The following is a 25,682-nucleotide window of genomic DNA, read 5'->3' as shown; positions in this document are numbered from 1 at the left end:
AAGGCCAGCAACAGCCTCAGCGGGACGGGCCCACTCCCCACAGGCACAGCCCTCTGCAGGCCTTCCCCTTGCAGGCCCGGATTTCCTCGAGCGAGTTCTGCCCTTCTGGCGGGGGCTGCACGTTGCACGCTTAGTAATGCTGGGAAAGTACTGGGATTTATTCCTCCACATCTGTTCCCTCCTCCCCTGTTCTTCCTTTTAGGGAAGTGGCAGGAAAGCAAACTAGAAAGTGTTTGAAACCTGCCAGCCTCTTGGAGGCTGAAACATTTTCCACTTCCAAGAATGTTACTGGTTAAAGACTATAGGGCAAATTGCTCTTTAAGGCGAAGCTCATGAAACGCTAATGTGTCTGTATGCCTCCTAAGGCTGCAGGTTATATTGGCTGCTGGTGAAAGTTTAATCATCCAAGCTTAAGTGAACAATTTAGCTGAAGTGAACAGCTGGTTTCACGCTTCGCCTACTGAAATGCTGAGCCACGAGGCTCCCTGCTCACTGCGCGCTGGACACGGCTTGCTCTCCACGTGTGCCACTTGTGCCTGCTGCTTGGAGTCTTGTGTGCAGTTCTCCTGGAGCTGCGAGAGCCTGAGCTTGACAAGCTGACAGCTGGGGCCTTTGGTCACTGCCCCAACAGCCACCACCCCCAGCCTGTGATCTCCGCAGGCTCCACAGGAGCGGCTCTGGCTCAGGGCTGCTCGCTGTGTCTCCATCCCTTGCACACTTCTCCCGCTTTTGCTCCTTGGATGAGAAGTTATTTTTGGCTCTGTTTTACGGTATTAAATATTAGCTCTAGGCTTTCCCCTCTGCGCTGCATAATCCTTTTCTGTGTGGGTTTTTATATATTGTTCTTTTGACATTATCACTATTGCATATTAATAAATTAAACTTTTAGTTCATGTTACTCTCGTGGGCCAACATATATTGCTAGGGGATGAAAAGAAGGGATTAAACTGACTTAAGATGTTCTGCCCTTGTATCATGCTACAGAAGATGCGGAAGAAGAATCAGGGATTTTTCTTGGCTCTGTATCATTATATTAACAGCAAAATTGTGGGGCCATAATTTTTATTACACTCTTTTAATAAGCTATTGGTGTAGACACATTTTACACCGATGAGGAAAATATTATTATGCTGGAATTGTAACATTGAATGTTCTTAGTGGAATATCACAAATCATTAGGAGAATGAGCCTTCACGTGACACTGAAGGAAGTTTTAGCAAGCCTGGGGAGGAGGAGGAGGTTTGAAATAAGGAAAAAAAAAAAAGAAATAAAAGTAAGTCTGAACATCACTGCTTGGGCTTTGTGAGTTAGTAATTAGCACAGCAACTGGAGAGCCGCTGCCAGAGGCTGAACTCCCTGCCAGGAGCATATGTGGGTGCCTGGTGTGATGCCACTTACAGTCAACAAGCTCCCATAATAAGAATGCACAGGAGAAAACCCCCCTGGGGTCTACAGCTTATGCTGAGGTTTCAAGGCATATGTCACATCTCTGTCTTACTACCACATACAGTGCTGAGTTGTACAAGACTTGAGTGAAGAATAAAGCGGTGTCATACACAAGTGCCTCATCAGCCAGCTCCAAAACAAGCAAAAGGCTAGAGGTGACCAGAAGATTTGCTTTAAGATGGAGGTAGAAGGGATTAAACACTACAGAAATCCCCCAGAAGAAGCAGAATTATAGGGTTGAAAGTTGGAGGTGGAAAGGAAGAAAGCTCCGAGGCACGCAGCTGCTCCACGTTAACTCCGGCACACGTCCAGCCCTGGCTGAGCCACCTCCACCTCAGCACTAAAAAACCAGCAGCCAAAGGCATGTGCTTCCCCAGAAGGCCCACGCAGTGTCAGGCTGCTGCAGGGCGCCTGCTAGAGCAGGCACCTCGTCCTGAGCGCATCCGGCACTCTTTTAGCCATCCTTACTGCCTGCTCCTTCCTTGCTCAGGCACCCAACACCACAGCCCTGTGCCTGTTCTGACGATACGTTTTGTCCATGGCTTCATGATTGCCTGCGGATCAGATGCTCCTGTGGCCTTGGGGTCTTACAGTGCCTGAGATATTTACATTGCTGCAAGTCGTATTTGTCCCCCTAAAGGCCCCCTGTGATTTCTTTAACTATCGTTACTACCGTTTTGAATCTGGTGGCATTCCAGATATGACAAGCTTGTTGCTAATACTAAAGGAAGTCAGTTTCTTGCTCTGGAAATCTCAGAGAGACCAAGAAACTGTTGCCTTAACTGTTTTGCTGTTGCCACCAGCCCCGTGCTGAGATACATGCAGGTTCTGCAGAGATCTTTCCATTCCAGCTCCAAACAGTGACTCCTGGGTTATGATTCCTGCTTGAAGCCATGTCAAACGTGTCTTAATTTGTTAACGGTTTTGCTCCATTAGGCTGAGTCTGCTAAAAGGCTGTAAAAAGTAATAGTCCATTTGTGAGTTTACAGCTATTAGCTACAAGCGTTAATTCATGTGAAAAAAACAAAAACAAAACAAAAAAACCCAACCACCACTATGCACCTACATACATTCAGCCAGTAATGAAGTAGAGGAGATTATGCAGTGGGTGAGGAAATTATTCCCATTGTAGATCTGGTGCGTGTTCATCTGCAAACAGTCACTCTTCCCACTCCAAGATAAGAAGTAATAACTTCTTGGCTTTAATCACACTGTCAGTTCTAATTGCTTTACAGACAACATCATGGGGTGGGTAATTGGCCCTTTTAGCTTCTCCGTCATAACAGTGTGACTACTCAGGAGAGGGAAACATTCTCAGCCCCTTCAAAAACGAAAATATACCAGTCACAAGTGCATGGGAAACGAGCCTTCTGGTGACACCACAAGACAAGGTGTACCTGCAGAACAGCCCCAGGCAGGGCGCCCTGGACCCTAAATACTGGTGATATATTTCCTAGCCAGAGCAAAATTCTGCCAAACTGAAACCCAGCAGAGATACCACGAGAACACGGCATTCCCCGGTCTTGTAGACAAAAGAATGGTAGTCTTAAGAGACAGTTCATAACTGTACTGTTTTCAGGATGTCACAGCATCCCATTGCTGCAGCTCAAAAACATTACAGAACCGTGTAAAGAAAAAGCCCCAGCTCAGCAAAGTGCGTGCTCTGTGTGCACACAGCTCCACTTGTTGGAAGCCAGCTGACTTGGGACTGCTGAGAAGAATTTTCTAGCTTTCTGCATCAGCTCTGTAGCAATAAGAAATTTTTGCCTGCCTTTAGCAAAATAAACATGGCTGTGAAGATAAGATGAATAGGAAAACAAAAGAACTTATCATAGCTAAACCAAGACTCAACTGAGACCACATGGAATGGGAAGCTGAGAAAAGAAAAATATTAGAAAAATGCAGATCGTATTTAGTGAAACAAGATCGTGAAAGTCAGTGCAAAGCCAGTGGAGGAAGGGGAAATACTCTGGGAGAAATTCAATGTTTTCTCAAGAGCTGTATGTGCTGCATACCCACAGATGAATAAAAGGCTCCAGTAGAAACTGAACGAGATGTGGAGAGAGGCTGAGCTCAATGCTGATCAACACTGCAGCCTTGTTCAAGTAGGAAGCTGCATAAGCAACCGTGCTTTGACTATTTCAAGATATTAACAAAGTAATATTTCTCCACCTAAGGCCCTCCCACAGAGCAGCTGGATTCCCAAGCAGATGTGAGAGGAGCAGGGAAGGAGGGTTTCCTTCTGCCAGCCCCTATAAAACCCCCAAGGCATTTTTGTCAGGGTCAGGAAGACCAAATTCACTCGCTGTCCTTATTCCAGCCCAGGTAGGAAGCACGTCCTGCCTGCTGAAGGCCACACTGCAGCATCTGCACTGCCTGCAGACCTCAGCTCTTGAGGAGCAGCACTGCAAAGCATGAGGTTGCTCCTGCCCTGTGCCAGGCAGGTGGCTGAGCTCAGGGTGGCTGATGCCACCTATTCCAAATCTGGAAACATTTGTGAAGCAATGCCAGTTTCCATAGGATACCAAGTATACTAACAGTCTGCCACACTTTGTTGTCCTGTGTTTAAAAATGATGGTGTTCTTAATTGATTTATATTGATTAGGTGGCAGTTCTCTGTGCAAAGGTCTTTGGAAGGAGACAAAATCAAATAAATCAAAAATGAAGCCCCAGGGAAACAGAAATAAAGTAATATGTATGCAAGGATCTCACGCTACATCACACGGAACAGAGAAAGCTCAGGAGAGCTTAACTTTGGCTGTCTGATACGCAGAAGCAGGAGACGTGAAATCCTATTCTAGCATTTATCTGGAGAAATGTTTCTATGTCTTAAGGAAACTGTTATCCCCACACTCAATGAGAATGGTGACAATGGGACCCATTTTGTGCCATGCTGATTCTCACAAGGATCTGTTTTTCTGCCTACTTTGTGATCAGGTGTACACAAACACTGTGGCACCTTCTGCCATATCAGGTTTGCCCTGGTTGAAACTGTCCTGTGAATATTCCAGTCAATATGTAGTCACTGAAAAAGAAAGAACAACAACAAACCAAACACATCTGCTTGCTCCAAACGTTTTGCTCACTCTTAATGAGTTTTAAGAGAGTAACTTTAAGGATGTTTTCTCTAAGTTCCACCTTGCTTGCAATGCATCGCACAAAAATGCACTTCAGGAGAGTCCTCCACAATGCCATTATGCCATTAGAAATAGTGGAAGAAACTGCAATATTTGAGTATCAACAGAAATAACTCCATTGCCTTCCAGAAGAAACAGAAAAGGAAAAAAAAAAAAAAAAAAAAAAAAAAAAGGAACAATCAGCCAATATGTCAAACTTTCATAGAAAAATGATGATTCAAATAGGGGTTATAATGGCACCAAGGGTAATGAGGCACTACAGATAAAATAAGAGAGAAAATTGAGTTCACTTTACAATCTGAGTATATTATAGAGCTAATCAAAAGGAAGGCAGAAAACAAATCAATGATTGGAGTTGCAAGGAAGGAAAAAAGCAGTCAGCAAATGACTCAGTGCTTCTGGGTCATCCCAGTTCCAGCTGTCCATTGACCTGCCTGGAAGAGCTAAATGAGAACTTCTAGAAACGTTTCGGAAACGTGCACTGTACTTTCTTGACTGATAAGGTGAAACAGTGACAAGGAAGCAAGATGTGTTTCCAGGTCTGACACTCACAGCCAGGGGAGAAGCAGAGCAGAGGGGATAATCTTGACAATAGCTGGTTAGAGAAATAGTTCTGCCTGCTGCAGAGAAGCATGCACGTCACATCCAATAATATCATTCTGCTGACCAAACTTTTACTCAAGCATTTTACCTGTACTCCTCTTAGATTTACACCTTACCTTCTGTTCCCATATGGGAGGGAACACAGTTGTGATGTCTGCATACCCCCTGAAGCGCTCCCTGCTAGGCAGACCTGGCAATGAGGCAGACACCAGAGCCAGCAGTGTGAAAGGTCTGAGGAACATCCACCCAGGATTCACATCCGGAGCCTGGAAATGAAGGTGAGGCACGCTCCAGGCACACCAGCTCTCCCAAAACTTGTTCTTACCTGTGAGCACTGAAAGCTCCGAACTTTCTGCACTGTTCTTTCCAAGTTTCATAGAAGCAAAGAGACCACTTTGCAACTTCTGTGGCAAAGTATGTGGCGCTCTTTTTGCAGCTGACTGATCCTTATCTGAGAAATGTGACTTCCTCCAAAGCAGTGTGATGTGCCTGCCTGCCTGCCTGCCCAACATCGCCAGGCTCACAGTCAACACTTGCATTCCCTACCAGTGGGCACGGAGGGATGTAAACTCATTAACTTCTATCGAGTTCCTTCATATTCACGTGTTTTACAGTGAAGCTGGAATAAGACTCTAAGCTTCATTTAGCAGTATAATTCTTTTTTCATAACCACTTCTGTTGTTGCTAAGTTTATTGAGAAGTAGAACTAGTTTTATTCTCTAAACAAATTCAGATAGATGTGGCCATCACTTTTTGGACGAAGTGATTTAGCTTTAGGCATCTCCCTCTGATTGAACTAAACCCTGTACTTTCTTCTGCAACCTTTGCACACAACCTCGGGAACTAACCTTGAGTTTTCCTCTTGCATCTGCCATCTGCCAGCAAAACTCCTCAGGCATATCCTCTCGGCCCTTACTCGTGGAGTTCACGATTGGTAAAAGAATATTCTGAGCACCTGTCATTGAAGCAAATGGCCCTATGCTGGGTTTTCCCAGTCATCTGCACATGTCGCTTCTATGCTTTAATGCACCTCAAAAGTCTACTGCAGACCTTTGCAGAAACTGTTTGAAGAGGTATCAATGTGTTGTATGAAAATTCAAGATTATTTGGAACTATTCAACAGATCAGACTAAGTTTGGCAAAGGAATTTGCGTCTCTTGATATGATCTTGTTCTGACTTGTGTGACCGAGGAACATGGAAACAGACACCAGTGGAATTCAGCTTTCTCCAGCAAAGCCACAGTCCCAGGCTGCACAGGGGCAGGACGGTGGGTGCTGAGCATCTGTTAGAGAGCACAGTGAAACTCATCCAGTAGTGATTCCAAGTGGCCACTTTCATGTACTTTTCCACATTTTTTTTTCAAGTAAGTAATAGATAGTTTACAGGTTTTGCTTGGTACAAGTAACATTTCCCCCCCCGAAAATGAATTCCAGAAAATACTTTCTGAAGCATTCAGCAATCAACGTTATTCAGACTTCTCACAGACAGGGATGCTCAAGTATCCAGAGAGGACTGGTCCTGCAGCTGTCACAGAAGAAGTGAAGTCTATCATGGCAACAGAAGTGGTTCCCAGAGCATTATCTGTTCTTATAAAAAGCTGAGCTTTGGAAAGATCCTTGGAAAGCTTCCCTGGCCAGATAAAGCTATTCTTTCCTCCCAGAAAGTAGCTGTTCTAAGACGACATGTCTTCGTAAGGACAACCTTGCAACAGCACATGGCAGCTTCCCAGTATTAACATTCTTTCACTGAAGATAAAAATAATGACCTTTATCAAGTGGTTGGGCTTTCCTGATCCCTTAAGTGAACACTTGCAAATCCCTCCAGGTATTTTTAAAGTTTTTCAAAGAGACCTCTTTAAAAGAGAAAAGCACGATGGAAGAAGCCCTCTCTGGCAGAGGATCCCAGAATGATTTTGCACTTCTGTTCCTCAGGAGTCACATTCAGCCTTGCTCTTGTCTAGAAAGTGCTGGAGACCTTGGTTCATACCTCTGAGCACAGGGAATTCCAGCATTGTTTTAAAGGGTGGAAGCTGACAGCAGGCACCACCCACAGATAGGACTGTTTATGCTGATGCAGGATAAATGAATGGAGATCTCCATTAACTGTAACCACCAGAGTAAACCTGGAAGTGTTTTCTTGCACGGAGCGATAGCACTGCCAGCAAGGAGTGCAATGGGAGCCATGCTGCAGCTGCAGTTGGTTCTTTGCAAGGAAGGTTCCTGCTATTAATATTGTTGCTATCGGAGCAGATAATAGAGTAGAAAGCAGCAGCTTGCAGAAAGGCTTAGTCTGGAATAAACTCTTTTGATTACAGTGTGGGGTAAAGTCCACAGAGTATTCTCATATCTCTGCAAGCTAAACATTCATTGGACACCAGGAAAGTTCTGCTATTTGTATTGCAGTAACACCTAATACGTGGCCGGGAGCAGGGCTGACTCTGCTCAGCAGTAAGCGTCAGTCCTGTGCCTGCTCCAAGAACAGGGACAAGATAAAGTCTGGGAACCAGGAAAATTCCGCTGCTCATCACAGTGAGCTGTTGGACGGGGAAGGCAGGTGTACTGCTCACCCATACACACAAAGCAAGGTCCCAGCTCAAGATACCCACATCTGAAGCAAACAGCTATCCCGGTCACCCTGACTGTCCCACGGGTCCCCTTGCCTTGGAGCAAACGTGCAGAGATGAGCAGACAGCAAAGAAAGCTGGGAACTCCCGGCAGAGGCATCTCTCTTCTCTCTGTGCACCACTGTCCTTCCACTTTTAGTTCCCTCCTGCAGGGCAGCCCTGTGTGACATGCAAGCCAGGGATGGAGAATGCTCCCCTCCTGAGCCCTTTGGAAATGGCTAATTTACTGCAATGCAGGAAGAAAAAGAAAGGATACTGGCACACGGCTCCATGTGAGCCTCAAAGCCATCTCAGGTTCAGGAGGGAAGGAAAGCACAGAGAGCTCTGAGACCCCCCAGTCTGGTTTCTGCAGGATCTCTACATATAAAATAGAAATGGGCCTCTTTTTGCCCCTGGCTGTTCCTATAGTTTAAACGCTAACCTTTAAAGGTAGCATTCAGGAACCGTGGTACTTAGTGCTAAAGCTAACTCAGAGTGTATTTTTGCAAAGGGGGTGGAGTTTTACAGCACTTTTTACCTCCCAGACTTGCATTTCATTTCAGCACAGGTCATGTGCAGCGCTGGCTCTGTGCATAACCTGCCCACGGTCCCTCATTTCACCAATTTCCTCAGCCTTGACCTGAGAGGATCAACAGATTTAGGAGCAAAGAGGATTTAAAGCTTCTTTCTCAGCAGTGCTGAGTGCCCGCTGCTCCAGCGCTTGTGATAGGGAGGGTGCCCAGCACTTCTGCAGGAGGCGACTCATCTCTGTCAGCATTGTTCTTTGCCCTGGTATTTAAAGGTGCCTTGACATACTGGACAAGAAAAGAAGAAGATTTATGTATCAAAACCCATCAAAATACTCTTAGATTCTCATAATGCCAAGTTCTCTGCCGCAGCCCCTTCCTATCCCTAGAGCAGGCTCTGCACAGTTTGTCCTCCCTTGCATTTTTTCTCTCTGTGCCCTCAGTAAGCCTCCCTGAACGTCAGCAGTCCCATTTCTCAGCTCACACAGCTGCTCAACCAACCACCTGCTTCTCATTCCTGATCTCTATCCTCTCTCATCCCACCTCCACTTTTATTTTGCATTCCTTTTGTTTGCAGTCATGTCTGTAAATCTTTGAACAAGCTTTTGCTTACCACGATCAGCCTCGTGTCTCACCCTTCTTGTTGTTTTCTAACTTTCTAAGCTCTACCATTCTTCACACCAAGTGTCTCCTCCGTTCTCCCCACACGGCTTCAATTGTCTCCACTCCAAGTCATCCTACTGGTCAGAGGTACCAGTGCCCCTCCTTACAGCTGAATCAAAAGGGGATCTTTTCCTTTCACATCTTCCTTGGGTGTGGGTCAGTGCTTCTTCCTTCCAGACTTCCTGTGCTACCAAATCTCCCTTTCCCTATCTGATGCTCAAGCTTCATTCATTTCTTTTCTATTCTGCCAGCACCCTGCTCCTCCATTAAGTCCTGTCCATCTGCTATGCTCTACAATACAATTTTCTCTGTGTCTTTTAACTACCAACACCTGCCTCTGCAGGTGAGTCCCTGATCATCTAGCAGTGAAAAAAGAGCTTTTTTCTTTTTCCAGGCCAATTCACTCCTTAGAGTTAGAACAAGAAGCAATCATCTCTTTTCATGCTTTGATTGCCATTAAAATAACTAGGTTTGGGGTTTGCAAGAAGTTACCAGCATCCCTCAGATAACGTGAATATAGCAAAATTTCAGTAGCAGCCTCCCAGGGACTAAGTAGCCATCAGGAAACAGGCAGTAGCCTCTTGGCCTGCCTTGCATTTGAGGGCAGGGTGGAAAGATGAAGATCTCTATGCACAGACACAAAAGCAAGCTCCCAGCATGGCCTAGCAGGCAATAGCTTTTCAACTTTCCCATGACTCTGTACTGCAGAGCAAGTGCCTGCACAGATACACTGGGCAACTAATCCCACCCACCAGACACCAATTTCTGCAAGGCCTCCAAGAGCAACACATCTCGGGTTTCTGGCTAATTCTGTGAAACCAGAACACAACAGGCACACCTCCACCTAACCAGGGCTCAGAAGGCAAATCTACTGCCACCAACAGTTCAGCAAACCCTCCTACTCCTGCCATACCAACATGATTCTACTGTTTGAGTTGTCACCTCTATGGTCGGAAAGAATACAAAGCAGAGCATCATACTTGTTAGAAGCCAAGTCAATAATTTGTTTCTTGGTTCAATGGCACATGGGTGCAGCTTGCAGTTAGGTCCCAGGAAAACACCAGATATTAACAGAGGAGGAGAACAGAAGTTGCAGGTCCATCCCTTCCTGCAAGAGGTAAGGCACAAGCAGATTGATTTCAAAAATAACAAAGATGCACAAAATAAAAGAGTATCCCCAGCTGAGTTCTAGATTAACCCCTGGTGCTCACCAGATGCATCAGAACAGTCTTTGAGCAGCTGTTGTCTCAGGAAAGAGCAGAGGTCAGATGAGCTCAGCACTGCTGAATGTCCTGGGACAACATCAAGTCCCCAGCCTTGCCTTCCCATGAAGATGCAGCATGAGGGACAAATGGAATGAAGTCCCCAAATCAAGGCCACCTTAAAAATACTTACTGCCTGTGGATCTGCACTAGATAGCTACTAACAAGCTTAAATAGGTTTCCAAATCAAATATGGCTATTCCACTGATAGAATTTTCTCTTGTTTTTCTTTTTCTTTTTTTTTCTTCCTTTAAGCAGCTTTTTACAAAATAATCCTCATCTTTCCTAAATTGTTGTTTTCCTCTTTTTCTGTTGGTTCAATCTAGGCTTAGGCTCGATTGCTGTAGGACGGAGGTACGTTAGGAAATTTGGTGTAAAGGACAAGAAAATAAAATTCAGAGGTATTTGGTCTGAAAAGAAGCTTTGTCCAAGGCATAATTCTTGTGTGTTTAAGGGCAGAGTAATAGATTTGGCAGGATAAGTCATATATCTTAGGATTTTCTTCCCTGCCCCCTTTGATTGATTAATTCCAGCCTCTTCAGATCTTTGCCTGTTCCCACAAACCTGGAATCTCAGGATTGTTTGATTAAGTCATGGTTACCATGACAATAAAAGTGCCTCTGGCCAGTTTGACCTTTGACTGGATTCAATTCACAGAGAGAAATGGACAGAGACTATAGAAAAAGCCCAAGCTTCGCGTCCACTGCTGCATAAAGCAGGGAGTGGGCTGCTCTCCTTTTTAAAATATAAAGCATGAAGGCTGCAGGAAGCATTTCTGAGGATTGGGTAACCAACCCCTTGGCTAATGTGACTCCAGATATAAAGTGCACAATCGTACGGTGGGAGACTATTTGAAAACGTGGCATTTATCTCAGAATAGGAGCTGAGATCGGGTTTCACGTGTCTGACAATTTAAAATCACGTCATGCACACATCCACCAGATATTTCATAGGTATTTACAAACACCCAGCTCTGTAAATACGTAGGCATGTACAAACGGAGATTTCAGGCTTCAGGACTCGTTTCTCCTGCTGCCCCACCCCCCTTCTGCAGGCATTGTGCCGCTGGTGCTCATATAGATAATTATTCCTTTTCAAATACTTTCATTGTAAATCCATTTCAGCAAAAATAAAGGGAGGGGGGGAAGGGAAGAGAGATTTCAAAATTAAACCTGTTATGCGATTTGTAAATGGGCCTGACAGAATGACAGCCGAGTGGCCGTTGCAAGGCAATTCATGCATGCAAGATTGCCAGATCCCTGGTGGGAGCGAACACAGCGCGTGTGGGGCTGCTCCTGCACCGTGCTCCAGCTCTGCGCCGCAGCCCCCTGTGTTACTGCTTTTTCTTCGGAAAGGAGAGAACTCCCTGAGCCCGGCACAAAGCTGCAACAAAAGACAGCTAGGGAGGGAGCCTCCTTCTGGAGCCACGGGCTCTCCAAAAATCCCAAGGATCCCTACGGTGGCAGAGTCCACACAGAGAGCCCTCTGGGGACCGTGGGCTCTGTCACACACGGACATCTCACACAGCGCGGACGTGGCGAAGGAGGGACATTCGCTGCTCCACGCGACCAGCATGAACGTTAGCCTGTGAGATGGCATGGAGTCAAATAAAGAGAAGAAAAATAAACTCAGGGACTACAAAAACAGAGGAAAAAAAAGGGTGCCTGGGCTGAGGCACCTTACTTGGATAATAGATGACACTAGACTGAAAGACAGACTGGAGCGGGCAAGCTGGAGCTTAGAAGTTAATTTCCCCAGTTTAAGTCCAATCTGGGGCTTTGATTTGTTGCTTATCTACTGGCAGGAAATATTCTTTCTTACCTGGCTGCTTTGAAGCCTGAAGCCATAGGAAGTATCCACTAACCTACATACATCAGTACGGGATAAGGGATGAGCTGCTGGAGAGGAGCTCCATGGAGAAGGGCCCAGGAGTCCCGGTGGACAACAGGCTGGTCATAAGCCAGCAGTGTGCCCTTGAAGCCTAGAAGGCCAATGGGATCCTAGGGTGCATTAAAAAGAGCATGGCCAGCAGGTCGATGGAGGTGTTCCTCCCCCGCTACTCTGCCCTGGTGAGGCTGCAGTTCGAATACTGTGTCCAGTTCTGGGCTCCTTGGTTCAAAAAAGACAGGGATCTCCTAGGAGCCTGGCAGAGGACCACAAAGATGGTTGAGAGCCTGGAGCATCTCCCATGCGAGGAAGGCTGAGTAACCTGAGACTGTTCAGCCTGGGGAAAAGAAGATTGAGGGGGAATCTGACTCAAGTTTATAAATATCTGAAGGGAGGTTGGAGGCAAATGGATGAAACCAGGCTCTTCTTGGTGATGCATAGAGGCAGAACAAGGAGCAGTGGCCTAAAACTTGAACATAGGAAGTTCCGTACTAACAGACAGAAGTACTTCTTTATGGTAAGGGTGATGGGGCACTGAACAGGTTGCCCAGCGAGGCTGTGGATCCTCCTTCTACGGAGATATTCAAGATCTGGCTGGATGTGTGTGACCTATTCCGGGGAACCTGCTTGAGCAGGGGGGTTGGACTCCATGATCTCTTGAGGTCCCTTCCAACGCCTGTGATTCTGTGAAATAATTGAAGGGGATTATCTGAGCCCTCCCATGCAGGATTTTTGGACATGCAATCCTCCTGCCTTCCATGCCAGCCGCCAGGACCACGTTCTATCAAGTGGCACAGTTTCAACAGGTTCAGTAGAAAGCAACAAGTGTTAGAGGATTTTGGTTTTCAGAGTAAGTATTGGAAGATAAATGCTTGTGATAGGGAATGGAGGACTTTATTCAGCTATTATTAATTCTTTATGTTAAGATGAATGACAGCAGGGAGAATGTCAAGAAAAGTGTACAGGAAAATGATCATCCAGAAGAGAGTCTATCCCAGTGGAAAAGCATTCTTGCTTCTGAGAAACAGCTAAGAAAAAATCTTCAAAAGCACCTACCCGATTTTCAAGGAAAATACATCCCTAGAGATCCTCTGACTTTGGCAAAAACGTACCTGAATCCTTCTACTTCCATAGTTTATAAGTGAAACTGAACCGAATGGTGATTTTGCCTCTGAAGAAAAAGCAGACGTCCATTGGAGTGAGATGGGAAAATATTATTAATGTTGAATTTGCCTGTTCCATCTCGATCTTACTCTCCCCTCATTCTTTTGATGCTGAGTGCTTCCAGTTGTTCCAGTCTGTAAACTCTCAGCAATATTTTGTGTTTTCCTTCAGTCTCCCGCTCCCTCTCTGTAAGATTTCACCAGCCTACTAGTGTTAGAACGTGAGTGTTTATTAAATCCAGATATCTATTTATCTATCGGTCTATCTTTATGCAATTCATATACATGCCTGTCTGCTGAAGCACAGTCCTGGGTATAATGTTCCATTAGAGTGAAATGTTTACATAAAGGAAACTGAGGAGTTTAGCTATTATAAACCTGGACACTGTCAGTTTACTTACAGGAATGTCATATACAGTCCATGGCCAGCCTTAAATTGAGACCCTATCACATCTCCCCTTTCATATCTGTCCCTTTTTGTCTTTACTTGTGGCCTACTACAGACATGCCGTGGGTTGGCTTGGATGCAACAAGAATCTTAATATTAGTGAGTAGTACAATTATTGGCAAAGCAGTGTCCATGCAGGGTGACTTTCTGGCCTTTTTTTTCTGTTTGTCCAAGAGGATATCGATGCCAATAAAGCCAAGGTAATATCACCTAAACAGGTAAATCTGCCTCTTCCTCGGAAATAAATCTTATACTGAATCAAAACCTGCATGAGGAGCCCCCGGTGCCCCCTCCCAAAAAGATACTCAGTGAATTGGGAAGGGCTGGGGAGGAAGCACGGCTTGCAGGTTGCAGCAGGGCTGCCCTTCTCCAGGAGAGCAGCTGCTAATACCTGCCACTCAGTCCGGAATAGGTTTCCTGCTCTGGGAAAATGCCTAATTTTTAGATCCAGCAAATTACAGGATTTTAGGTGTGACTGAAGAAAGTGGCCGCTGCGCTTAAAACCCCACCAGTAAGCCGTACTCATCTCCAGAGTAACCCTTTGCATAATCGCAAACGAGCGGTGCGATTTTAAACACAAGTGCCTGGCCGTGGCGAGATGCCATTAGCAGAGCACAGCAAAACCCGGCCTCCTCCCTCCCACCGCGCCGCTGGAGCTGCTGGCCGCGCCGTGCCGCTGCCTCCTGAGCCCCACAAGGCAGCAGAGCTCAGCGACCCCCCTGCGCTCGTGTCTAACAGACACGGCTTGGAAAACAGAATCAGACCTCCCACTTCTATGACCTCTTTGAAAGTCTGCACCTTCTGCTCTCTGTTCTCTACACTCAAGCAGAAGAATCACACAAAACCCCTCCCCACCGTTCCCACCTCAGCTCTTCCCATCAGCGTGAAAACTTAGACCAGCCAAAGGAGAGCTGAAGATGCAGCCCCGGGTTTTGCCTGCTTGGGAAACAGCCTCCATTACCAGCTTTCAGCGCTGCCAGAGGGCTGGCTGCAGCACCGCCATCTCACTTCTTTCCCTCTGTCTCCTCTGCTTTCCTCGGCTTCTCATGGGGAAGGGTTTTGTTTCCTGAGACGAGGCACTCAAAGGAACAGCCCTCCATCACCACATCCCAGAAGCTGTCCCTCCATCCCCCCTCGTGAAATGGGGGGAAAAAATACCAGAAGCAATCTTGGTTTACCTCTTCTCCTTTGCTTCATTACTGCTCTCCCCCTCACCAAGTTTATGGACTGCATCCCGCTACCTGGCCTGCGCTGACTCACAGAATCACAGAATCACAGAATCACAGAATTGTAGGGGTTGGAAGGGACCTCTAGAGATCATAGAGACCAACCCCCAGACAGACTTTCCAGGCTGCATGCAGCTCATATGCAGTCAGAAGCTGGATCAAACACATGTTGCAGCAGTGCTGGAGTTTGTTTGTTCTCAAGTGCACTGGATACTCAAATCCACACAAGAGCAAAACAGACTATTGCTTCACATTAAGGTACACAAAACTGTGCCGACTGGACACAGGGCTGCACTCATAACGCTTTCGTGATGAAGAACTGAGATGTGATGTACCACCAAACACACAAATTGACAATGGAGCCAAAAGATTTACTCAGTCATAGAATCCTAATATCGTAGAATCACCAAAGTTGGAAAAGAACTTCAGGATCATCCAGTCCAACTGTTCACCTACCGCCAGTATTGCCCCACTAAACCATGTCCTTTGGTACCAAATCTAAATGTTTCTTGAACACTTACAGAGACGGACACCACACCGCCTCCCTGGGCAGCCCATTCCAGCACCTGACCACTCTTTCAGTGAAGGAATTTTTCCTAATATCCAATCTGAATCTCCACTGGCACAACTTGTGGCTGTTCCCTCTCGTCCTACCGATAGTTGCATGGGAGAAGAGGCTGAGCTCTGACTCCACCTCTCACACTAACTATCCCCCTCCACATTCGCAGTCCTCTTGTCTGCTCTTTGTTACATTTCAGTGGCTGGAAGGTGACTGAAGGGGTAAATGGTGTTTGTTCTTCCTTCAGACCTGTGTTCCTTCTGAAACTGAGCTAGGGAAGCTTTGCTGTGCAGCGTAAACCCTGCTCAGCCAATGCCCTCCCCTCATTGCCACCATGCTGTTACCCTCATTTTTGGGACCACAGATGTTCACTAGTCAAAAACAGCCAAGGTGAGAATGTGGCTGTTCTTCCAAGGCCAAGGAAAGCCTCGGGCTTGGCTGGATGCAAGGTGGCAAAGTTAATTCCCTTCTCTTAACCTTCTTCACTAAACCTACACTGCCCACTAATCTCCCGCATCCCTATGGAAAAGTCACGGCTGAAGACTCAAGTTGTCAAAACATTGCTTTTCTGGTCCACCAGCATGGATGGAAACGTGGCTGCATGCAGCCAGAGCGGAGCTGAGTGAGCTTTCAGTGTCCCTGTTTCCAATTTAGAGCAGCTCCCAGGAGGTATTACATTTCCTGGTGCAGATCAGAAAGCGCTTTGAGATCCTCCAGCACAAAGCCCTGTTGTTTTCTTCATTTGCACTGCTGAGCGAGTTCTCTTTTCAAGGCTTCCAGAGGGGAAATGTCCTTCAGTTTCTCCATAGCAAAGTCCAGATTAAAGCTACCTCTTCTCTTTGAATGTCTAGAAAGCACGATTCCTTCAAAGACCAGTTTTATTTCCCGTATTCCTGGAAGATCTCTTTAATTGCAAAGAAATACGCTGTTACTAATTACAAAAGCATTTGAGCTTTCTTTTCCTCTATTCTGTTGTGTTGTTGGCAAAGCCCCTAGGAGAGCTCTCCAACCTGAAACTTCCAAGCAATCTATTCAGAAAGCCATTGCAGCTTCCAGATAACGTGCTGCCAGCATCATTAAAGGAGCAGTGTGCGAGCAGGCTCCTGCTTGCATTGCAGTCATTCTTGGCACTCCTGCATTCTCCTCCATCCAAGCGCTCTGTGCTGCGCTTCCCCCAGCCGCCTCTTCTATCAACCCGCAACTGGCACGTGCAGGCACTTTGCAGCACCACCTGAAGCTCACGTGGCCTGTAGCAGTTCATGAGTTACTCTTCACAAGGGCTCTCTGGTATCATCCCCACTTTTCCCACAAAGGAAACTGAGGCCCGGATCTGATCGGAACCAGCAGAGAGGTCCTGGCACCGGTGGAGAGGCACCCTGGCAGTCTCAGATTCGGCGCAGTCTCTCTGGTGCTTACCGTGCTGAGCACAATGTCCCCAGGTACTCATGCCGCGCTCCTGTGAATCAACCACATCCCAGCATTTTTCTCGAATTTTCCCCAGATTACAACCAGGACAAGTTTGCTGCTGCCTCAGAACAATGTTTCTCTGATTACAACCTAGGCTGACAATTATAGTGATTTAAGACCAAACTAATTGTGCAGTACTTTGATCATGCTTAGCACGACTTGTGGTTTGTAGACTGAAAATAGTTAAAAGGAACCCTTGGGTTCACAATTTCCTTGAATATAAATTTTATTTTGATATATAAGTTATGATAGCAGTATTAAAATTAACCTCGTGACTGTGTTTTCCCCTCATCTCGTTACTTCTTTGAATATTATTGTGGGTGTAATTTTCTCTCCCTTAGCTTAATATTCACCACGCAATTTGTTTTAGCTCAGACTTTATTTATTGGCATTTATTAAGAACAATTTTCTTAAAGCACCTCTTGATTTTTTGTCTCAGATGCTTTTTTTCGTTTGTCGAAAGAAAACAGTTTGGCAAAGCAAGCCGCTTTCTTGCGGGGGGGTTACCTCGAGGATCTCTGCTGATGTCCCAAAAGTCCTAACAGCAATTTGCACTGCATTAACTCAGCCCACGCCCAGTTTTTCTTGACACAGCGTGGGCAATAACTCCTTCGGTTTCACTCTCCTCTCTTCACCCCGCTATGGGTGCAGGACATCGCTTTTGCTGCACTGACAGGCTGCACTGGTTTGTTGCAGTCAAAGCATCTGCCAGGTGCTGCTCGTGGACCAGTACTGCAAACCACGTACATTTGCAGCATGCCACACACACAGCAAGGCAGTGCAGACATGGGCCCTTCTCTTTTGAGCCTTTACATTTCCTACAAGCTCCTTGCCGCCTGCGCCTGTTCCTGGAGCAGGCCTCCATCCTGCCCTGCACTCTTGCCATCCCTGGCCCAGCACACGCTTGTTTTCCACGCGACTTCAGGTACAAGTGGTTGGTTCAAAGGGAGGTGCACATATTGGCCCCATCCCCTAACTGGCGCCTCTCTGCCTGGGAAACCTGAGAGTTTCTGTCCTTGCTTATGAACCGTGACATCTGCGCATTCCTCGGGCGCTGACCCCCGGGGGCCAGAGGTCGCCCCAAGGTCAAGCAGTTTCCTCTTTCACCACCAATAGAGACCTTGACTAGAGGTAAATTATGTTGCAGTTTAAGGAAATAATTTGAAACACTCTTGTAATTATAATAAATTTTGCTGTTTACATTTTAATCTTCAACCCTTTCACCCTCTGGTTCTCTTCTTTGAGGAAAAAAAGTAGGGAATTATATATCTAGCAGAAAAATTCCTGCCACGGTGGACAGTTGAATAAATAACTTGAGTTCCAATTACACAAAGGCTCCAAGGTCTTTGTCTGCCTTCAGCGTGAGCGTGCACTTCTGTAAGTGAAGTTCTGCTTAATCTTCAGATAAGTGCGCTCCTGCAGCAAGAATGGAAACATCACTCAATGTCGGGAGCATCACGTGGTTCCCAGTTCTCCATGCTGAGTAACTGTGAAGTTACTTGAAGAAAAACCTTGAGCACCTTGCTCAGGCCAAATTCCAGTCAACCCCAATGAAATCCTGCAGTAAAACAGACTTTAACCCATGGCTGTAGGAAGAGCAGCTTTTTTACCAGGCACACATCGTCACCTGAACATTTTCTTTCACTGCTCACAAGTGCTGATGGCGTTGGAAGTCTTTCAATCAAATACAGGTGTTCAAGTAACAACAATAAAATCCTGCTGGTTTTCAGCTGGGTGCCAGTACCCGGTGTGGTACTTGACAGCACTCTGCTCATGTGCAGTCATTCCTCATTCCCCCAAAACATACCATCATCTGAAAACTGAATGCGAGGCATCATCTGTGTTCAAAGAGTTGAAAACAGTGATACTCTGTCTTGTCCTAAACGATGAATAATCAGCCACTCCTAAGCACAGTGCAGAAAAGCATTGAACCGATACCAAGAGTAAAACACTCTTGGAGAGAAGCTCATTTACACGGAGTTCTAATGCTGAACCTGCTCAGCTCCCAGGGACCTTACCCACATCTGTAGAGACTATGGGAAACGATCCTGACTTCTGCAGTTCTTGCTTTTCACCCACCTTACCGTAGATCTCTGTCTCTCAGTGCACAGGTCCTGCCACCAATAACTGCAGTTTAACTAGAGAGACTAACAGTGATTTCCTCATCTCTATTTTCTGAATACATTAAATTAGGTCAGTGCCTTCCTCTGGAACAAACCTGGATAGATTGCTCTTTTATCTACTAGAGGCATGCCTATCTTCCTCTGATGACAGGATAGCACAGAAATCATGTGCACAGATCCTCCCAAGGAGGAGCAAATATCTCTCATTCCTATCAGCAGTGCTCAGAGACTCAGCAGCAGTGCTGATGCAGAGCCACGCCGCATAACTGTACCTAGGTGGAGACAGTGTTAGAGTACTGTGCAGGGAAAAATCTTATTGTCCAGATTCTCTGAGGTCTTATGAAACGGCAGAAAGCAGGAGAAAATAAGTCATCAAATAGGCTGGTTCACATTTCTGTGCAGCCCTCATTTGAACCCGGAGCACCCCAGTTACTGTCCCCAGAGGAGCCAATGTCTCAGGGGGAAAAAATCAATCAAATGCCAGAGCTTTTTCTTCCGGGAACTCAACCATAGGAAACGTGCTTCCCCTCTAGCTGCAGACAGGAGACAAAAGAATGTAATTGAAATCCAAGAACCCTGGACTAAGGACACCAGATTGTATAGGCATCAATAGACTGTGATCATCAGCAATCTCAGTGCCATGCACTAAGAACATTTATTTAAGCAGACCCATGTTCTGAGGATACTCTGATTTATTTTCCTGCTGACCCAGAGATAGTTTTCAATATTTATGCTCAAAACTTCAACTCCCTCTCCCATTTTTTCTTGAGATTGGAGAGCTTCGTGCCCTGCACACATCTAACCAGAGAGCAGATATGAGGAGTAGAGACCCTGGTGCTTGCTTTGCCCCACAGTATGTAAGTATGAGAGGATTCAAGGTAAGATTTTCTCTCCTGACAAGCAAATACATGCGCTAGCGACAAATTCACAGGAATCTACCATTACTCGGAGCATTTCCTATTCTTGCATCCAAGCAGGAACTATGATGCACAGCCACACTGTAATCATCTCACAAAGAGGGGTATTCTATTGCTGGAGGAGTTTGATTCTATTCTTACAATGTACTACTCTCTCTCTGACTTTCATTTTAACGTAGTTATTAAAACTCTGATAGAGAGATTTTGCACCACAGGGTTAAGGATTTAATCCAGTTTATTCTAGCTACTTTTCTCTTTCTTGAAATAGCAAAATTATCTACTAAAATATTTTGGTAGACGTTCAGCAAACTCAAAACTCAGCTGATGCTTAGGTAATCCTGTGGATTACAGGAGAGCATTGTGGGGAAGCAATGCAGAGGGTGGGTGATTCATCTTCCTCACCTGTGCGTTCCTCAGAGTGTCTGGTACTCAGATGAAAATGAAACATGCTGCCTGTTCTCCGTGCACTGGCCTCTTCCAGGTCAGCAAAACCTGGCCGTACTGGGATAAACTGAGCTGTGAAGCAGTTCCAGGAGAGGGAAAAGTCGATCCCAGCAGATAAATGGAGGAAAACCAGAGTGCACAGGAGAGCTGAGCTGGGATTCCTCGTGTTCTCTTCAGTCTGACTCCAAATGGACACTTGCTGTTTATCTGAGAGTGCTTGCAGCAATAAAAAGGGCTCTAACACCTGTGATGTTCAAACAGTCTAAAGTCTCTGCTTGCTCTCATTCCCTGGGTTCTGACATTTGTCTCACTTACTCTTCCTGTGGGCTGCACAATTCAGGAACTGAACTTCTGCTTCTGTTCAGGCAGTGCAGATTACTCATGTCTCTCTTGACTGATTTAACCCTTTTAACCTCCCCTATCTCCATCAAACATAGAGCTTTTTTTGCCATGTATGATAGCGCTGCCAGGAACCAGTGTGTCCTGATGGTGAAACTGACACCAAAAGGAGAGAACCACAATTGCCAAAGGAACTGGAGAAACCAGAGAGAAGAAGAAGAGGGTTTTGGTGTCTCTCAGGCAGGGGTCGATGCGCAGTGAGCACAGCCCTCACTGGCACACAGCCTGCTGCTGGTAGGCAGCACGGGCAGGGTGGCAATCGCACCGGGACAGATTTTCACACAAGTGACCTGTTCATTCGATGGAATCACTGTGAAAAAGACATCTTTCTTCAGCCAGACGAAATCAGGCTGCGGTACATTCTCCCCGGCCACTATTTATTTTATAAGTGTCCTGCATGTAATGAAAGGAACAATCTTTCTTGCCATCTGACTTACTGAAAGGCACATTCTGTGTGTTGAACAGTTTCAGAGAGCTAATGGCAAAGTGCACATTACTAGAGCAGCACTGAAAGCATTTGTAAACATCACCATCATCAAAGAGGTCTAGAGCTGCAAAGGCTGTTTTTTGCCTTGTGAGTTTATGTCTGTAAATGACTAATTGGTAAAGTTTTATCTGCAGAAGGTGGTTGGTGGTGGAAGATATTTACAAGAAAGAAAGCAGGAAATAATTCATCTTGAGAAGCTGAATCTAACCTCAGACGTTTGTGAATTAAAATGGGCTTTAAAAATATGTTTATTTTCTTTTAAAACGTATTAAAAATACAACCTCAGCGTTCATGAATGAGAAATGGAAGCACACAGCCAGGGGGTATAGAGAAGCCTGGGAAGCAGGTGAGCGTGAGGCTGCGGCCGTGCCGAGCCCCTCGGGGAGCAGCGCAGCACTTGCACCACTCTGCACTTGTTATGCATTTATTCAAACAAACAAGATACCAAGAAACCAAAGCTCAGCTGTGGAAAGTAACCACTTACATTTTATTGCTTTATGTAACCCACCAAAAATTCTTCCTCTTTGGAACAAAAGCAAGAACAGCAACAAAACCAAACCAAAGTGCTGGTGTTGTAGGCTAGAGAGCAGTATTTTCCTCTAGGCCATGGAGTTGTTAAAATCATTTCAAATGAGCTTGGTGTTTAGTCTTCACTGCAGGAAACACTGCTCTACCTGTCTGAAACAGCTCTTATCAGGAAAACAACGCTTACTACCTCTGCTGAAACATCAAGGGGTGACTCTTTAAAACGGTTATACGACCTTTAAAAAGTACACAAAATAAAGGAACAGCAAGGATGTTGAAATTCCTATTAGTTAAATGGCCTCCTAGGCTTTCATTGGATTATGGATGTATTTAACTAATAGAAAACATTGCCCAGTCTGATTCCTGTCTTAGAAGCAAAATAGGGATAATTTACTATCAAGAGTGATTAATGTCATTTACTTACCCATTTTGCTAGAGCTGTTACTGAATTTAAAATGCTACTCTCAAATTAAATATTTTACAACCATTTTGCTCCTAATTGGTTGCAGATCACAGATTTCCCTTAAACATAATGGCTGCTGAGGTGGAGGGGTTTGCAATGCGCATTGTTCTTTTTACAGTCGCTTTTGGCATATTGAGAATTCGTTTAATTTTGATTAATTTCAGTTAAACGAGATGAGCGTGTTCTCAGCAGACCATCTTCTGGAGCAGTGTGTTGCTTAAAGTGTGGTTTAAGTGTGCACCATCCTTCACCACATTAATTTGCACAATCTGCACTATCTGTGTCGGTCTGTGAGAGTTTGAATCAATGTAGCTTAAAGAGATGCTATCTTGATTGTTCCTTGAATAGTAACAGGATAGTTTAACATACCCTTAATAACAACACACTGTCATGTAATGAGTCTGAAGGTTTTGGGGATTTCTTTTGATAATTTCTTTTAACACAATATTTAAGTCTGAATGAGAAGTCCAGAGCATACATCTTCTATGTGAGCAGTGCAGAAAAGCTGGCTATCTCTTTCCAGGAGGTGAACCATAGTAATTTTCAGTATCAGTGTCTTCCGAGAGTTGTGCTGAAACGAAGACAAGGTCTGCCAAGAGTCAGCTGGGAGCAGTGAATGAGCTGCACCCCGTCTGAGTCAGCTCCTGTTGGACGAAGCTTGGAAGAAACCCTAATAGTCTGTTTCAAATGTTATCCAGGTGTTCTTAATGGGGTTTAATTTTTTCAATCACTGCTAGGCATACATCTCTCCCCTCCTAAATTTTTAAATGACAAAGAGAAAAGCTGAGCTGAGATGTAAGGATGCCAGAAGCTTCCTCTATCAGGTCTTAAGACAGTGATTTTTCTCTTAATTTTTCAACCACATAAAGGGTTTCAGTTGTGTTTACAGCACCAAAGGAGTTTCCTTCTAAGCTTAAGACAAAAAATGAGCTCTCTCTGGTTTCTGCCACGAATTGCAAGTCTTCCACTTCACTGCCAACATCAAATAAAGTACCTGGAAGAAGGTGGTGAATGATGCTGCCCCGAAGTCTCTCACCCTATTCTCTATGCCCGCGTCATTAGTAACCGGGTAAAACTCAGCCCTTTCCGGACGACGCTGCGATTCCCCCCACATCGTCTGTCCGCGGTGGAGCTGACAGCCCCGAGCCGCCGCGGGGCGCCCGCCTCACCCAGCCCTGCCCAGCCCTGCACTTCCCAGCCCTGCACTGCACTGCCCTGCACTGCCCAGCCCTGTACAGCACTGCACTTCCCAGCCCAGCCCTGCCCAGCCCTGTACTGCATTGCACTTCCCAGCCCTGCACTTCCCAGACCTGCACTGCCCTGCACCCCCATCCTCCACCCCCCGCTGGTCGCTGCAGCAGCCATGCGCGGGCTGTATTTGCCCCTTCCTTTCCCAATTCAAACATTTGCTCCCTGATCATCCAAATATTGATTTAAAAGGTCTTTGAGGTCATTTGGGAAAACACATTTGAATGTTTTAAATGTGAGCTTGGTCCACTGCGAGGAATACCTGGAGGACTGAGACCAGCAGGGACCCTCTGCACTCAGCTAATGCCAAATTCTCTGCAGCGTTTGCTAAAATCCTGTAGTCAGAAAGATGACGTTGTGGATAAGGACTATTTTTAAATGTTTTGAAAAGATACTGCTATCTGTTGGATCTTAGTTGATGATTTCTACAATCTAAATTCCACCTTTGCCAACAGAAAGCTGCTGTTCTGCAGGAGCATTCCCAGCAGAGCTCTCAGAGCCGTGCAGGTTTGGCAATGGGCTCACAGTGGGTCGGAGGCTCACTGCACAGCCCTGTCCCTGTGGGCTGTTGTTTTCCAGGTACGGATCTCAGTGGGTGCAGAAGCTCAGCTCTCACTGAACGGCTCCCAGCTGCACGCTGCCCCACTGAAGCAGCACTTCCCAGTTTTGAGGTGTATTAATACCCAAACGTCATTGCTTCTTTTCCCCACTGACACGAAGGTACACAGAACTACATGAAGGAGCTAGCAGTATAAGCTGAAATATTTCTAAGGGCTGAAATATTTCTAAGCACCCACTGCTTCCCTGTAGTTAAATGCAAGATATTAACTAAAGAAAATCTGTAGTTGCAAAGGTTAGTTTGCAGGGCTTGTTAATTCATTTGATTTCATTTTCTGCTTGTGCCAACAAAGTCTCACTTGCCTCATTCGCTCTCTCTCGTTGCAAATGATGAGGAACAGTTGATTCTAATTAAAGGAAGGTGATCTGCTCAGCTGACCAGTCAGAAAGCTGAATGAGAACCACCAGGTGATATGGGACATGTAGCTGAAGCACCAACCTGTGGTGCACTTGAATAACAGGTATGCAGCTTAAGAGAAAATGAGTGAACTAAATGACAGCATCAATTGTTTTGGATTTATGAGATGAGAAACCCAGATGAATTTTGAGGTAATGGGAAATTAATCTCAAAACAAAGTTTTTAATAATGTTACTTAAAATTAGTTCTTGTGGGTGCTGCTGAGCAATACAAAGATTAGATTTAACTTTGGAAGCATTCACTAAGGCTGCAGGTTTAAAACAAGGTGATATTGGTTAACAGCTAAAAGGAATGGAGTCTTCAATTCTAGGATGTAATGCGACAGTCGCGTGAGCAATACTGCAGGCACTTCTCTGCAGGTTCTGTTTCCTTTTGAGGGACAGTTTATGACACAGTCAAACTGGGTGCTCAGACACTCGTGCCCCCCCCGAGCCCCCGGTTTAGGCTGAAGATTCGTAAGTTTTTTGAACGAAACCATTTGTTTGATAATCAAACCATAACTCCTTAATTCCACTTGTGTAAGTCAGCCCCTTTTAAATACACAAACTATATCTGCACAAGTGTTTACTGATGGGATTTTTTAGCTAAAAAAGCACGATTGCAAGATTTATCAGAGAAACAAACCCCCCTGCTACCACTGCCCAGAGACACGCTGCACTTGCACCTCTGCAGACGTCTTCTTGCTTGGCACACATCTCACAGATAACATAAGAGGAAACCTTTCTGCTGATCTATCCTCACGTTGAATCCTTGGTGCAGCAGAGATGTGTCCCTCAGGTCCATCTCCCACAGGCACCCCGTGCCCGGCGCTCACACATCCATAGCAGCAGGCAGTGCTGCCGGGTGGCTGCGGAGCTGCCTTCATTCTTTGGTTCGTTTTCATGAACATTAAACAGATCTGTGCGCTGAAATGGCTGCAGGATAACTGTGCTGGAGATCTCAAACAAATGAAAGTCGTAAACTGTTACGATTAAATCAGTGAATGAAGGAAAACCCCTCCTCATCCCATGCTCTCCAGACAGTGTACGATACATTTCACTTTCTTGTTG

The 25,682-nt window shown here is 45.6% G+C and overlaps 1 protein-coding gene across 1 annotated transcript in view; it reads right to left on the bottom strand.

Annotated features, from left to right (window-relative positions):
• The window catches only part of TOP3B (DNA topoisomerase III beta), a 42,411-nt gene extending 21,755 nt beyond the window's left edge, over nt 1-20,656 (bottom strand). The window contains exon 1 of the mRNA XM_019620953.2: nt 20,434-20,656. Coding sequence (XP_019476498.1) covers nt 20,434-20,479 — 46 coding nt within the window. The 5' untranslated portion in view covers nt 20,480-20,656. The remainder of the gene's footprint in view (nt 1-20,433) is intronic.
• Between the last annotated feature and the right edge of the window lie 5,026 nt (nt 20,657-25,682).

Source organism: Meleagris gallopavo, chromosome 17, assembly GCF_000146605.3.
Source record: "Meleagris gallopavo isolate NT-WF06-2002-E0010 breed Aviagen turkey brand Nicholas breeding stock chromosome 17, Turkey_5.1, whole genome shotgun sequence".
In the NCBI taxonomy this organism is placed as follows: domain Eukaryota; kingdom Metazoa; phylum Chordata; class Aves; order Galliformes; family Phasianidae; genus Meleagris; species Meleagris gallopavo.
This window is presented reverse-complemented; position numbering and strand designations above follow the sequence as displayed.